The sequence below is a fragment of the Cydia amplana genome, chromosome 3 (genome assembly GCF_948474715.1).
Source record: "Cydia amplana chromosome 3, ilCydAmpl1.1, whole genome shotgun sequence".
NCBI lineage: Eukaryota > Metazoa > Arthropoda > Insecta > Lepidoptera > Tortricidae > Cydia > Cydia amplana.
Window position 1 is genome coordinate 9565436 of NC_086071.1, and position 17411 is coordinate 9582846.

Consider the following 17411-nt stretch of genomic DNA (forward strand, 5'->3'; position numbering starts at 1 on the left):
AGTTTTGAATATTTCATAGGTACAAAGAAGCCAGCATTTTGCGCTAGCTATATCTAAGGTTAATAACTTGACGACCGGTCTGGCCTAGCTAGTGGGTAGTGACTAGTGACCCTGCCTATGAAGCTGATGGTCCCGGGTTCGAATCCCGGTAAGGGCATTAATTTGTGTGATGACACAGATGTTTGTTCCGGAGTTATGGTTATTTTCTATGTATATTGTTTGTATTTATATATTATACATATATATCGTTCTTTGAGTACCCACAACACAAGCCTTCTTGAGCTTACCGTGAAACTTAGTCAATTTGTGTAAAAGTGTCCTGTAATATTTATTTTTATTATAATTTAATAACTACCAATTAAGCTTCACCTATTAACATTTATTTGCGAGGTAGACTAAGATATTTTGATCATACCAATATGTATTGTACTATATACACTCATAAACAATGTCAATATGTTTTATTTCACGATCTTCTGAACAAAAGATATAAGTTATATTATTATGTTCACATCCAATTATTCCGCTCTACTTTGAATTATAAAGTGCATAAGTACTTATATTAAATAACCAAATATACATATGTATATTGTATAATTTGTATATCTATAATAAAGTATTAATTCTGCACAGGCATTTGTAAAGACTTAATCGTAAAGCAAGTTCACTATCCACTAGGAATATATTTTTAGTTCATCTTGTTTTCTGTACAACATCTGGCCATGGCCATACTCGCTGAATGAAGTTTGACGTCGTTTTATGACTTGGAGGATATAATCAAACGGAGACGCCATGTCTGTAATTTTCTGTACAAAACAGTCTGCCGATTTTTGCGGGGGAGGGGAACGTCAAATGTATGCGTAACGTAAAAATAGCCATGTCAGATAAACGTCAGTCCATACATTGTGTATGACCGTTGGCCGCCTATTTTCGACAGAGGGGAAAGCCTGTTAATGGCTACTCCGTTTAGTTGTATCCTCCAAGTTTTATGATGATCTCATATATGACGATTTCAATGAAGATAGATGGCTCTCGTATACATTTACATAAAACATTAGCTGTGCGATACATAATATTATCTGCGACCAGAATTCCACGATAGATAATTAATTGTGTGCGTTTGAACATAAAACTTTGTTTTATACATGGTGTCGCATAATAAAAGAAGACCGTTGATGTGGATGAGAGGACTTTATGAACGACCGATTTCACCGCCATATAATATTCAGAAAAAAATAATGGTTTCGGTCAATTAAGCGAGTAATCAGTAAGCAATTTAATTAATAAATACTTTAATGCTTTAAGTTAATTTCTTAGTTATTATTTTGGTTGGTATGAGATGAGGGTAAAATAAATATATTGAATCATTTAAATAAATAGAGTTTTCATATTGTCCCCAGATGCCACAGACGGTCCCGCGGTCAGGCCTGAGCCCGCCGTCGGCGACGCAGGGCGAGCGCGCCGTGCCGGCCTCGCCCGCCGACCTGCAGCACCTGCTGCGCTACCTCGGCGCCGCCTCCCCCCCGGAACCCATGCTCCATCCCCCCGCCACACACACCAAACCGCCTCCGCCTTACCCAGAAGATAACTCTTTCCTCGAGCGCCTACATGACTTCGAAGGATATCCCACACCTTCACCGTCTTCTGACGAGGGATCCATTCCCGCAGTAGCGCTCCAGCCACCCTCGCCTTACAGCTCCTTCTCCTACTCCCCCAACGTATACATCAAAGAAGAACCCAACAGACTTTCCGTGCCAGAGTTTGCATCTCCATACCCTCTTTCTCCTTCCGGCTCTTGCGCCTCATATGGCAGCACGAATCATTATTCCTCCCCGGTCCCACAGCATGAGGAGTATATCGACATTGAAGAACTGTTGAAAGAGAATCAGATCTCCCAAGAGAATAACCAACACACTTTTATTACTCCCAAACTCGAAATCGAAGAGCCCAGAGACCACAACCTTTTAAGATCATTCCTTGAAGATACATCATTCCAAAAGAGGTTTAATTTGAGGCCGGTTGAATTGGATGTGAAGATGGAAGAAAGCAGTGGAGGGGCGAACACAGAAGATACACTGGTCACTTCAGAAATGGACAGATTTCTTTGTATGGCTATCGAACAATCGAAGAGAGATGTCGACAACACGTGCAATGTTTTGGGAATCTCACCAGGTGAGTGATATGTAGTATTAGTCAATGTCCATAGGACTCAATTTCCACCGGCTTGACGTTTTAGAGATAATTAAACACCTTATCCAGCAACCTGTAAGAAAAAGCAAGCCAAATAAGCTTCGGCTTGCCCAACCGGTGTAACCGACTCGCCGCTACTGTTGGTCACATCAAAACAGATTATTGTTTCTCCTGTACCTCACGTCTTCACTTACTAACTTACTTAATGCTTATAACCTAAACTTGCGATGCAAATTACGCTTCAACCATCATGTAAGCTGACGTCAGTCAGTGTCAAAAAAATTCCACGTAGACGCCAATCGTCTAAGTACACAGTGATGATAATGATAAATATAAAGGTTTTCTACGAACTGGCCGATTACGTAAGCTGTCAACTGTACTATGCATGCTACTGATCGACTTGATGATTAAGAGAGCTGTTTCTTTCAATCAATTATTGATTTGTGATAAAAACATGACAAAAAACGTTTACAGTTAATTAAGAAACCCAAATTTGAAGATGATTTCATCGTTTAGTTTTTAATTTATATCTGCACATTGCTGTCTTCTGTTAAAATATCATCTAGTTTACCTAAACTAACCTAACACGAATGATTTGAATTTGTTTTTTGTCCATTAGTTCAGTAATAATATTACCCTTGAGTCTGGCCACTAATACTTTTAACCTAATACCTAATTAATATTACTTATATGGACCCAACTATTAAACAAAGAGTTTCTTCGTTACACTGTCTGAAATATTTTAAAGTCATTGATTCTAATATTCTAATGCAGATTTTTGTCCGACAGATCCAATGGTTTGGAGTACAGAAAACGTGAAAGCCTGGGTGGCGTTCACGCTCCAGACGTTCAACTTGCCGATGGTACCGACGGAGTACTTTGCGATGGATGGTGCCGCACTGATGGCACTTACCGAAGAAGATTTTAACCGGAGAGCACCTCAGGTAACAAATCTTACCAGACATTCATTTTTTTCGCAACGAAATGATTATGAAGAGCAAGAGCTTGTCTCCTGACGCTTTACCGCGCTATCAATTTTGTAACTACATAGTAGTACTTACCAATAGTTTGTGATAATAATTTGAAAAGTGCTCTTTCAGACCCTACTGTATACATTATTATATGTACCTATGTTATACTTAGGTAACTACCTAGAAGGAGTTTCTAAATATTGACCTCTAGACGAAGTGCCCATTGACGTTTCTTCATTAGGGTTCCGTACCCAAAGGGTAAAAACGGGACCCTATTACTAAGACTCCAGTTGAAATTTTCACATATGATGTATTTCTGTTGCCGCTATAACAACAAATACTAAAAACAGAATAAAATAAAGATTTAAGTGGGGCTCCCATACAACAAACGTGATTTTTGACCGAAGTTAAGCAACGTCGGGCGGGGTCAGTACTTGGATGGGTGACCGTTTTTTTGCTTGTTTTGCTCTATTTTTTGTTGATGGTGCGGAACCCTCCGTGCGCGAGTCCTACTCGCACTTGGCCGGTTTTTTTTATGAAACAATGTACTTAAATGTTAATTTGGTTGGGCTTGGCGCGTTAATCGGCTGACCCCGCGAATGAGGGCGTGGGGTTCAAAGTCTTTAATAACATTTACTTATCATTTACTTATCAGGTGTTGATAATACAATCAAAGTTATTTAGGTATTATAATACACGTGACTTCCACCGAATAGTACGCCGTTAACAACTTGCCCTTCCTTAGGTACTTATTGAATTAAAAAAAAAAATACAAGTTTATAGTTTACAACATTTGAAGAATAAGTATCAAATTATATTTAAAATTTTAAGGTCCCATATTCAACGGTTGTGCGTTGTCTGTAAGATTTTGTCATTATTAAAGTTTTACACTGTAAAACTTAAAAGTAAAATTTTACATTGTAGAACTTTAATACAAAATTATTAATTACATTTGTAATTACAAAATTAGTTATCATCGTACATATTTACGTACCCAGATCAATGACCTACCCAGATACCCTTGTTGCTTCCCTTTATTTTATTTTATTTTGAAAAGTAAAATGGATGTTATCTACTGCCAAGTGAATTGTAAGTCAGGTCCAAAAGGCGCTAGGTAGGCGATAGGTATTTTAAGTAGAACCTGCCACATCGCATAGTACCTAACTAGAACTTGCGAAATAGTAATGAAAATATCATCGTAATCAGAATCGGCCTCCTAGGTTATAATTTATTATTTTAAAATATTGCAAGTCTCAAGCTTGAACGTTATCTTAAAAGTTGACGAAATATTGTAATCTCTGTGAAATAAGTCGTAAGTCTGACCCTGGCTTGGTACCCTGGTAGGTACTCGAAACCATACTTATTTTATTTAGGTAAAGTGTGTCAAAGGACTGTCTTATTTCAAACATAGACAGAGAGAGTCATACTATCTTTGCCTTACACCCAAGTAGCACCCAAAAGAAAAGGATGAGTATAGTTTTTTTGTTCCTATTTACTGACAAATTGGTTTGACCATCTATACCTAAATGTTTTATTGATTGTAAAATCTTTTCTTAAATATGTTTAATTTTTTTTTCTACTCCCGTACTTTTATTTGTCATTTAAAGGGTCGTGCACACACCTTTAAAACCCTACCTTATAGTTGTCAAGTCTTAACCTATTTAGTCTATTCCCCAAAAAATACTCGTGGCGTCTTTATTAACAATTTTCGGCTTCGCCTCAAATTGTTACTCACGCCACTCGCCTTTTTTGACCTCTCTTAAACAACGGTTGCATAAAATACTATAAACAAATGACATGATGTAGGTACCTATACTTGGTCAACCAGATCTTGACAGTAGAAAAAGGCGACAAAATTGAAAAATGTAGGCGCGAAGGGATATCGTCCCATAGAAAATTTGAATTTCGTGCCTTTTTTACTGACAAGATTTGGTTGACCAGCTATAGTTCATACTGATTGAAGGATAATTGAATGCGTGCCTTAAACATATCATATTAATCTATATGTACACCTTTGTAGAGGTATATAGCATGTGGGGTTGTTACCTAGGTCGAGGCACAGTCGAGGGCTAGTTTCTTAAACGGGCGTTCCGTTAATTTTTTTACTAAGTATACCTATTTGTGAAGGATGAGTGGAATTTGGTGGTTCTTGAATTGTATACTTTAATCTATATTTTAATAACCTATAATTGTTTACATTAAATAATCTAAGAATATCGTAATTCGTGCCGCATCGCAAAACGTGCTCCTTAGATCATCACATCACCTGAATGTAATTGCTTCCTAATGTTTTTCGACAGATTACATCACCCGTTGTGCCCGAGTTCTGACATGTGATCTAATTTGGCATTTGTCCGATTTCAACATTATAGCCGGTTTAGACTCTCGCGCGAGCCACGAGACGAGCCGCGAGCCGCGCCACGAGACGCGAGTGTAAGCGGTGGGCTCGCGGCTCGTCTCGTGGCTCGCAAGCTCGTCGAGCTAATATAATTTAAACACTAACGGCACGGCATAAGGTTCATAACCGAATGACAAGCCGAACGCGAGTGTGTCGAGGCGAGCCACGAGACGCACCGCGAGCCGAGACGCGAGCCGCGAATCTATTACGATTTGAAGGTTCATACTTGTTGGCGAATGAATGAATGAATGAATGTTTATTTGCATCAAACAAGCGTACCTATTAGGTACTTATAATAGGTGTTACATTTTTGTTTTTGAACGATCCTTGTTTTGGCATGACTGGCGTACAAATATTGTTTTTATACTAACTAAATTGACTACGAGTATGTACAAGATACCATAAACCATAAACTTATACACCACGATTTTAATTTAAACCAATGCTTGAATGAAATTCAAACTTAAACCCCATTTAGACGGTTCAAATGCAAGTTCTTGAACAGTCTAAATGGAGCTTAAGATTATACGAATGAAGGTAGATGAAGCTGGACTTAAAGTAAATAGATATAGCTTTAAATTCGGAGAAAAGAACTAAACTAAGATATATTTTTTGAGATCCCCTCAATAATTTGTTAAGCTTCCGTAAAATACGATACACGTACGAGTACTACCCATAGCAGGGGTTTCCAAAGTGGAGGGCGCGCCCCCTAGGGGTTCCCACGGTTCTCACGTTTTTAGGGGGGCACGGGGCCTCGGGAAATTTGAACACGATTGCCTAATAGTTCTCCGTTTCCTAGCATCGAAGCGAAAAGGGAGGCGTGGGAACTTCATTTTAGGCAGCAGGGGGGCGTGCCTAAAAAAAGTTTGGGAACCTATAGCGATGATTAGGTCCGAGAACTAGAATAGCTGTGTTTATCGTAGTACGGCTGTACCTAACTAAGTGTAAGGCCTGAGTGGACGCTCAAGTTGGGCGTGCAGCGGGGCGGGGCGTGCGGCGTGCATGTTAAACAAATGCAAACGTATAGTAGCGGCCTTAGTGCACGCTGCTCAAATCCCTTGGGAGCTCGACGCCACGCTGCACGCCCCGCCGAACGCTCCGCTTCGAGCGTCCACTCAGGCCTTACACTATGTTAGCATTTTACAAAGAATTTCAAATAATAGAATTGATAATGGCATATTGTAGGCAAAATTAGTATTTTATTTTTATTCTAGATTGTCTGTATTACTAGCTTCAGGCCCTAAAAAATGAGCATTACACGACTACATTTAAGGTACCTACCTACCAGTTTAGGCTTGTGTTATAAGTGTTGTAACAGCACCGGTGCAATGGTCCCGGTTTCATTACGTCACTAGTTAAGGAAATCCGTTAAGGAAATCGGGCATTATGCAAGTGATTACGCTATGCACTACAAACACGTTGTGATCGGCTGGTTTGCAATATTTGAGGAAAAGTCTTAATGGAGTTGTGAGTGCGACACTAATGTGGCAATCGTTGCTCTCAAAATTGTACTTATACAGTTTTCCGGGGCTATTTGCTCTTAGTCTATATTACCTATCATTAATTTATTTAGGCGATGCATTGCTGAGGTCTGATATATACGTGTTATTCTCGGTGACTTCCATAACGCTAAACAATTCCACAAGTGTTATTTATACGTCATAACTTCATAGACTCTACCTCTGTGTAAGGGAAAATAGTCAATTTTTTATGAGAATCGCCTAAATGAATTTTAAAGAAATTGACATACTTAGGTATATATACCTACTGACGGCATCAACGCAGCCGCAATGATGTCGCAACAAACTGCAGTTGCCATCCGAGCATCACTTTTAAGATTTATCTGAAAATATGTATGTATTATTCGACATGACTTAAAAATTACCCTGTATAAAACAACACTGCCAAGCAGGTGTTAGTAAACAACAAGCAAATGAAGTAGGTAAGTTCAAATAATTACATAACTCGACCAATCAACAAGCAAGTAACTTGAATGGAGCGACTAATCGGCCAGCAGCCAAGTACTCGCTCAAGTGCACGCGCAACTGACTTTCTCCATCGAAGAAAGCGAGGCAAGTAACCTCACTTATTTGCCGGTGTTTTATACGCCCTAAAATGCACTTTCAAGGTCGTAACTCTTATTTTATGCGTTTTAAATATATGGTGTATACGACTATTAAGATATATTATACGTTTAACCTATGCACATTATTTTAGTTGTCTCAGAAACTACTAAGGTAGGCTAGGCTAGTAGGTAAGTAGGTACCTAGTTTCTTTGGCACAGCTAAATAATTGGTAGTTTAGATGGGTACTTACTATGTATAACTATAACAGAACAATATTCTAAGGTTTCATGTACTTAAGTACTATCTACACAATTGACTGATCTATCTATGAAGATAAAAGATAAAAGAAGAACAGTAGTTTCGGAATGCCATATGACGTTAAGTGTTGGTAGGCACGTTTTGTACATGAAATTTAATTATTAGGTACCTAGTATAATAAAAAGCAGTAGGCAGGTATTTTGTAGGTGCATATTAGGTTATTCCACCTAGGACCTATATATAAATAGCGAATGCCATCAATATTTGGCCATATGAGGTGTTGGTGTTGTTGATCATGTTCATTAACCTCTGCTTAGGAGCATGATGCTCCTAAGCAGAGGTTGATGACCCTCGCGGTTTTTGAAGACAGCTTTTATGCGAGTGCACTTAGTAAATATAAACACGTAAACGCATTCATACAAACTATTGTCAGGGGTCACCAATTAGTTTCTTCAGGGGCCCGGTTCTTAAAATAAAATGACCATCGCGGTGCGTTTCTCCTTGAGTTTATTAAATAAGCAAAAAATAAGCTCGTCCATATCTATGGTTTTAATGTAGGGGAAACTGGGGAGGGTTGATCACCCCTTTTGTTTTTAGCATACATTTTCTTAACTATTTGTAGTATTGAAAAACTTTATAGACCATACGACTCAGAATTTATCTCTTCATTAATAGTTTGAATTAGAACAGATTTGTGCAATAAATTAGATCATTATTTAATGAAAACCCATACTGTTGACTTTTACCATGTGTCCCCTATGTAAGGGAGACTTGTTTACCCCTGGTCGGGAGCCTTGATCCTAGGGGGATCAAGTGACCCTGGTTCTTGGGACACATGGTAAACATATTTTTACCATGTCTCCCCATACCAGATCCTCATTGATTATATAACTCGGATCGCTATTAGCAATGCATCTATAATTTGTAAAATAAACAGCAAACATATATATATTGCATCTTCCATGCTTTGAAGTTGTATTTCCGGTAATCAGATGTCTAAGCCGAAGGGATCAAGTCTTCCAGATTTGGGGACACTTGGTAAAAAGATTTTAAGTGGCAATGTCATATTTCGAGGGTAGTATCTACATTAATTTATTCACTTTATCTACAGAAAATTAATATATGAAGATATCAAACATATATTAATCCATAATCTTATACTTTTAAAAAACAATGTAATTGTATTATCCATAAAACAACATAAAATAGGGAATCAATTTTTGTACCAAAAAAAAAAACAAAAATCTAAGTTATTAACATAAAATTTTTTGTAACAAGCTAATTTTTTTAAAGTTCTTATGAAGGTATTTTTAGCGTCAGATACCTACAGCAATTTTAATTTTTTTACCCATCACTGGTCGTTATTGTTTACTATAATAAATAAGTTTAGAAATTTACTGCTCACGTTTCGAGGACGGTGTTTGAGCTGCATAATCCTAAAACAGATATGGCAACCCTAGCCTATCATATCGGCGATATTATAAAAACAAATATCGCCGGTTGAAAACCAAATATCGTTATAAGTGTTTTTTGTCGACCGAGTAACATCCCCTGTGTGTAAAACGTTTAACTTGATAAAAAAGACCAAGTACGGGTAGTTAGTAAAATGTTGATGTCAACTTCAGTCAGTCTTTTCAAAGGCCACGGGGATAATTCCGTTTTCGGAGTCGGTTGTATAATTAAAAACTGAATTATACGCCATTAAATTTCGTTTTAATAAACAATAATGAGTCAAAAACCTTGAAAGTTTAAATCAGTGTTTCTCTGGTCGTACTGACGCGGCATGATTTACTAAAGAAAAGAAAATATTTATGATAGCTCTATGAATAATTTTGTAAGTAAATTTATTACAATGTATACTTGATCGCTTTGGGGGTGACATGATCCCGGAATCATATCTCCCCTGAAGAAAAAGACAAAGTCTCCCCATACATAGTAAGATTATAATACGTGCCGTACTCGAAACATGTGTTCGCGTATATCAATGTAATCCAAGTTAATCATCACTTCAATAAACAACAAATAAAATAACCACACTCACTAACATCATTTCCATCTCATATTATAAAATAAATCCAGTTAAAGCTTACCGAAAATTGAATATAGTACGCAGAAAATCTTTCACCATCCGCCATTTTTGAACCACTGACTTTTCCGATACAGTGCCATGACAGAACGTGAAGTTAGGAACGAATGAATGAGTGTTACCAGCGCAAAAAATTGTATCTCGTTTGGTTTGATTAAAAATGAAGTTTACCAAGTGTCCCCTAGGGATCGACCCTCCCCACCCTCACCTATGTAAATCAAATTGTGTAAAATTGTTTTCTGTAATAATATAGGTAATATAAATATCCAGAGAGGAAAATGAGGACTACATTTGTATGGAGAAGTCGTCCCGTTTCCTCTTTAAATGGGGCATTCCGTCACAAATTACATATATACACAATATTTAATAACCTTAAATTGATTAGGTAGACTTCTACAACAGACAAAATTATTGTTCCCAAATTCATCTTCTATTACCATGCATAACGAAAGAGCTAACAATGTTATTGTTTTACAGGCTGGCAGCACACTATACGCGCAGTTAGAAATCTGGAAGGCCGCGAGCCACGAGGCGTGGCGGCAGCAGTGGGCCGAGTCGCAGCCGTCACCGACGCCCGCGCCCGTGCCGTCCGCCGATGACATGAGCGAAGGTAAGAAAAACGCTCTGAGAAATTATCATTTACTAAATAAACTGCCGACCATATAAGTACTGAACCAGAAGCAGCAACGGCTCGTATTGCACGTGTTACTTCTTATAAGTAGGTGCTATCAAAGACGCTCCCGTTTCATGCGTTCTGACCGTCAGATCGGATCTAAAATAGAAGACGCATTGATCATCACTACATAGTATAAAATAAAGTCGCTTCCCGCTGTATGTTTGTATGTATATGCTTAGATCTTTAAAACTACGCAACGGATTTTGATGCCGTTTTTTTAACCCGTCAACTCCCACGTGTGTGACGTCACCATAAGCGTTCTGGCTCAAATTTGAGCCTTTGGGACCTGACAGGTTTAGATAAAGTGATTCAAGAGGAAGGTTTATGTATAATTTGTTAACCCGTCGCTAGTTACTGTATAAATTAAATTTAAAAAATTAATTGATACTATAAAAGATATCACAGTTCAAAAAATTAGAGTACCATCACTAAGTGTTCTTGTCTCTAACACTAAACCACTCTTAATATCTAGTTAAATCTAGCCTGAGGTTGAAACTGCCACAATATTTAAGTTAATATGACGTAATTGTAAGAGACGAGGATTCAGGAAGAGAAAGGCTTTTAATAGTAGTGGGTATTCGAGCAGAAAATCATTGTGTATGCATGAGGCATCAGGACGTATTATAAATATTTATGTACTGCAGGATCTTAAGAAACCAAGTACCAATGTCTATAAATTTCGTAATAACTCTCAATTCGTTGGAATCTTTTTTATGTAGGTAGTTATCTTTTCCGATTTTGCGTAGACAGTTGGACCAATTTTTGGAATTTTCATCAGATTTGATGGTATTCTGGAATAATAAAAGAAACTCTTCTAATATTTAATTCCACCACCTAATTATTTATCCAGATAACCAACCTCGTGGTCTGGTGGTTACTCTATACCTGTCTGTAGCAAACCGGGTCGCGAATTGTATAAAAAGTGGAAAAAGTAGCCAACGGTCTATCTTGTATCGAATGCGATGTGGCACGGCAATGCATCAGCTGCTTCGCGTGCATTGTGATCAACCGTTAGAAATACCACAGAATACTGGAACAGTGAGACCAATGTCTGTCCACGAGATGCTCATGTTCACTGCTTCTAATAGGGATGTTGACATGAATCGCGAATATATAATATGTTATGTTTTTACCATAGCAGGGAATATTAGAACGCGGAAAATCATATTTTGCAAGTGTAAATATCTGTAATAAATTAATTAAAAATAATCAAACGTATTTAAAATAATGCCCAGTATCACGTGACTGCAAACGCCAATCGGAGCGCGTGACGTAATCACAGTGGAATCACCAAAGACAAGTTATAAAACCTGCCTAAGTGTCTACAGATTATCGTACCGAAACGCGATCTTGGTGCGGTGCGGCGCACGAATCGATAGTGTGTAAGGTGGTGCGTTAAGGACGCAGCTATAAGTTAGAGCGAGAAAGAAGGTCGCTGTCCGATGCGGTAGTGTTAAGGCTTTAAAAAAAATTGTCAGTTGCCATATAAAGAATTTAAAAAAATTACTGACAGCAGTTTGTTTAAAACGCCGTTACGTCATCAAGGTCACGTGACAGTTTGGAGCGTTTAGGCGCGTAATTTAAACGCGAAACTTATTATACATGTTTTCTTATTCAAAATTAATGAATATATTTTTTTAATATTTTTTTCTGTAATTATTACGTGTCTATCTACAAAATGAAACCAGTTCCAAAAAATTGTCAACATCCCTATTTGCGGGCTTCACGATGCTACTTATGTAAAATTTAATTCGTCGCAGCTATAAGTGGAGCGGCCGCTCTAGGCGCCAAATGGTATGGCTCCTCTACACGATGGGCCAACGCCGCCCACTCCAAGGGACGCAGCCATGTGGTAGAATGAGATAGCAATATCACTTGTAGTGGCCGGCGTTGGCCCATCGTGTAGAGGAGCCAGTAGGGGGCGCCAAAATGGCAAATATACTGTGAAAACAAACATCTTGAATAAACGGACGGGTAACTACGGAACCCAATACATACTAAGCATGGAGCGCCATAACATAACTTAATCTCGCTCTACCCTGATCCTACTCGGGCCGGCGCTGGCTATAAGCATCGTATTCAGTATAGATCATATTTTTACACGACTGCCCAAAAAAGGAGTGTATTAAATTGTTTTCATTTCCTTGTTGCAAGTGTCTTTGGAATAAATGAGCGTAGGTCTTCTTATTTATTACCTACTACTTTTTTTGGCAAAATTACAGACAGAAAGTTTTTTATTGTGAAATAAAACTGTGCACGCTTGTTGCTACTTGTTGTTGTTGTTACGTACTGCACGCTGTGCTTATTGTTAGATACATATTAGAATCAAAGTATTTAAAATATCTATGAATATTATTTTGTAACGGATTTTATTAATTTAAGCCTTAACTATGTCAGTGTCAAACTGGTGGTAGCCGTACAGTTTCTAGCCTGATGTAAGCTGTGTTTTCTGTTATGGCCGGCCCACATACGACGGAGGCTGGAGACAAACGACCGAATGATATATGACTGGGTGTCCCGCGTGCTTTAAGGTGACGGTAGAGGTGGGTAAATTTTCAGATTCTGTCAATTTACCCCATTTCACACACAAGCGCACTTCACACACACTACCTCACTTTACTGGGACAGGTCACTGACCCATCAAGTTTTTTTTAAGATAGCGTTTTGAGTTTAGTGGCCTCCTTTTAGGAAAAGCGTTCCATTGAAAGAAGAAAGAGAAACAATACATTTAATCTTGCTTTCCTTGTCTGTTCATGTCACACGTGACGTATTTAAATTCTAATAATTCATTTGGTTGTTGACAATTTTCTACATTATGGCTTTGTCGAGATACGCGTTTTCTAAAGTTAAACCGAATAAAACCAGATGTCATTAAGTCAGATGTAATATTTTATTTACTACTCTATACGACTTTTCATAAGGCTCAAAATCAATTAAATGAGAATTTAAATAAATAAAGTTCCGGCAGGGTGCAAAATTTAATTAAGGCGGACAAAATAAAATTTGAAAATATATGGAAACAGTGTTGTCTAATGTACCCCTAATATCTTAACCGATTTACTTTTATGTGGTATATTCGCCTTTTGTTTCACTATTAAATTAATACAATTAAAATAAAAAATATTATACCGGTATTCCACCGGTATTATTTCAGTGCTGAAGCGATTATCTTCGATCGTAGCCTTGATAATGTAGGTGTTGATAGTTACTTACGGCGGTAGGAGCGGCAATGAACCCCGTGCAGAGTAGAACGTGAGGTGCGTTGGGATAAGTGCATATATCTACTTATAATTCTTTGGCTGGTTGGTAACCCTCTATATTTTATTTTTACTGTTATTAGGTTAAGGGAGTTTTAGGGAGTGAAAAAAAAATGATTTTCGTTTTATGCGCTCGCGTGATTGCCGATGGATTATAATTAGACAAAAGAACTTGTTTTCCACGCATCGAATGTAGATCCCTATGACACTTCCTCCAAGTCTTCTCCAATAATGTTTATACCGTATTTTAATTACGTACCTTAAATGTTACATTTCTAAATATTTTTTTTGTGCTATACATACTTCAAAAAAATCGCTGGAGGCCTAGCGGTAAGAGCGTGCGAATTGCAATTCCGGCTCGTACCAATGAGTTTTTCGGAACTTATGTACGAAATATCATTTGATATTTACCAGTCGCTTTTCGGTGAAGGAAAACATCGTCAGAAAACCGGACTAATCCCAATAAGAGCCTAGTTTACCCCCTATGGGTTGGAAGGTCAGATGGCAGTCGCTTTCATAAAAATTAGTGCCCACGCCAATTTATGGGATTAATTGCCAAGCGGACCCCAGGCTCCCATGAGCCGTGTCAAAATGCCGGGACAACGCGAGGAAGATGATGATGATGTGACACATACTTCCAAAAAAATCTACAAATATTTTACGTGACAACTGCTTATAAGTAAATATTATGTAGGTACACTTATAAAGTATAAAGTAGAAAATATCTTATAGGTACATAATATAAAAACCGATCATGTACGAGTAGGATTCACTATGGGTTCCACAGTTACACATTTTTATTGCATATTTTTTGTTTAAGACCAACTCACCTATTATAGGACATAGGTCTTCCATTAATCTTTTGGCGTTGAACTATTTTTTGTATATGTATTTATGTAATACAATTATGAGTTAGGTTATGGTACATTTTTGCTCACCTACTTATAATTATGTATTATATCTGATATGTCACATGATACCAAAAATCGCCGCAAAGTTAAAAGTTCATTTATTTACGTTACTCATCTTCGGATCACCGACTTACTACTTCCTTACTTGACATATGTGTACTAAATTTCAATTGAACTAGTCCAGTAGTTACGGTGAAAATTGGCTTTAACAAAATGGCAGACACACGAGTGATCTTATAAGGGAGATTATTTTCCTTGAGTGAATGGTATGCATTTACCCCAATGCACCTCACGTTCCACGCGGCGCGGCGTAATCTGGCCCCTATTTCACCACGGTGACAGGTACGACAAAAACATCACTGTTATTGACGCCATAGGCATCCATGGACTACAGTTACCGCTAACACTGATTTAAACTTTCACGATTTTTACACATTATTAAATTGTACAACGGAACCGCAAAACGTTCAAGCGGATAAACAAGACCAAGTGCGGGTAGTTCGAAAAACTCGCGCGGTTAGAAGATGCTGATGTCAACTTAAGCCAGTCTTCTCCGAGACCACGGGGACAACGCCGTCCTCGAAACGTCGGAGGTAAATCTTAAAACTTAGATACGCGATTAAGTCCCGTTGTACAATTTAATAATACAGTTACCGCTTACCATCGGGCGGGCCGTATTCGTGTTTGCCACCGTCATTGTACCTATTATTAAAAAAAAACTTTATTATATCGGATAAAACAGACATTTCTCTCGCGAAAAAATCTTGTGACAATTGTCACAAGATTTTTCAAAGAATTTTCGGTAAGTCTTGACAGGAAATGAGTTCTGTGTCGCAATTTCGATACAGTTGCCGTGTTTCTTGTGACAATTGTCATTAGCTTCGCAAAATAAGAATTTTTTAGTGGCAATATAATGGAGTTTATTTATTTATTAAAATGTTGGTGGCAAACAAGCAGATCGCCCGTCCGATGGTAAGCGGTTACCGTAGCCTATGGAGGCCTGTGACGTCAGCAACAGTGATGTCGACAACTGTCGCACCTGTCACCGTGGTCGTGGTGAAATAGGGGCCAGTAAGTACCTAATAATCGCAGTGGTCTTAAGTGTCACAGACCCTACTGGCGCTTAAGTCCTTTATGACAATTTCTGCCTATTTTAAATTGTTCAAAAAAAAGAAACCGAATAATTATAAAGGACTACCGAATTTTCACGAGAATCAGTTGAGAAATGTGATATGCAAAGGAGAAGAATTCGGACATACGAAAGCATTTTTGCCCAAGTTGAAACGGAGACCTTCGCCAACGCTCGGTCAATGATGGTTTAGGTACAGCTAGCTGCAGAGAAAAGGTACCACCCCTGCATACAATTATCTATCTGGTCGTACCTTTTCTCTGCAGCTGACTGTACACCTATAAAAATGGTTGTCCCTGCTGTAATTTTATACCGGTACCGTACTTTGTATTTCAACCGGTATAGTTTTACCTTCAAAACGAACCGGTATTGATAAATAATAACGGTACCATACCGCTTATACCGTAAAGAAAGCATGATGCAGTCTCTGCTTTGCACAATTATTGTGTGGTCAAAATTCTTATAATCACCGAAACATAAATACCTACGCACATAATGTCATTGAAATAAAACATTGTTATTTTATAGTAAATTTATATAATACTCGATATATACGACATAACAATAACCAGACCGCAGCGGTATTAGCCTGTAAGCTTCATCTCTTGTCTCCAAATCCGCAAAAACTAGTTAGTACTAAATGCTGGTCTTGCTGTTATTTTATTCTTGAAGATTATGGCTTGTTTCTTGATTATTGAGAACAGCACGTAATCGCACACATATAGACGGAACGAACGGCAACAAAGTAGGTGTAGACACTAAGACTTTCAGGTATTAAACGAATTACGCTTCGTATTAATAGGTAAGTAATATTTAAATGAATATATAATATTCTCTAACGTAAATACAAGATTATAATTGACATCAAATGTCATTGACGTACAGAAGTCATATTTTTTTTAATGACGCAAAATTGATACCAGCATAATGAAAATCAATCCCAATCAGTAAAACGAGTCTTTAAACTTTTTTCATTTTAAGCGGGTTTTGAAGGAACAAGTTACTTAAATTCAATTGTAATCGTATTGTTTTAGGATAGTTTACTGCTGTTTTCGATCGTTACGACCTGTAAATAACAACAAATCAAATTTTAAATAAATTTATTTACCCTATTTTTTGAAATACAATTTATCTACTGGTATACATTTTCGTATGCGTATATGATGAAATGTCTAAATAATGTCAAAAACGAGCTACGACGATGTACACGTCTGCTTCGATCCAAGGCCAGCGGCCATCTGACTCGAAGAAGAATTTTGAGTGATGTCGTCAATGTATGGAAATTGTACGAAAGTTTACATTTGGGATTGAATTTCTGTGTTGTATTTGTGAGTAAAAATATAAGTAGATAATAATTTGCTAGTTTAGTTATCTAGCTTTCAAAATCACACAACAACTCAATTACTGTTAAAGGCAAAACTGTAATGCGTGTTGCTCAAACGGAACTCCATATTTTGATTTTTGGATAC

General features: G+C 37.7%; 1 protein-coding gene across 6 annotated transcripts in view; it reads left to right on the top strand.

The window, feature by feature from the left end:
• The window catches only part of LOC134662505 (DNA-binding protein D-ETS-4), a 60693-nt gene that overhangs the window by 33856 nt on the left and 9426 nt on the right, over positions 1–17411 (top strand). For all 6 annotated transcript variants that reach the window (XM_063518755.1, XM_063518753.1, XM_063518757.1 and 3 more), the window contains exons 2-4: positions 1401–2172; positions 2980–3134; positions 10447–10579. In XM_063518755.1, coding sequence (XP_063374825.1) covers positions 1401–2172; positions 2980–3134; positions 10447–10579 — 1060 coding nt within the window. The remainder of the gene's footprint in view (positions 1–1400; positions 2173–2979; positions 3135–10446; positions 10580–17411) is intronic.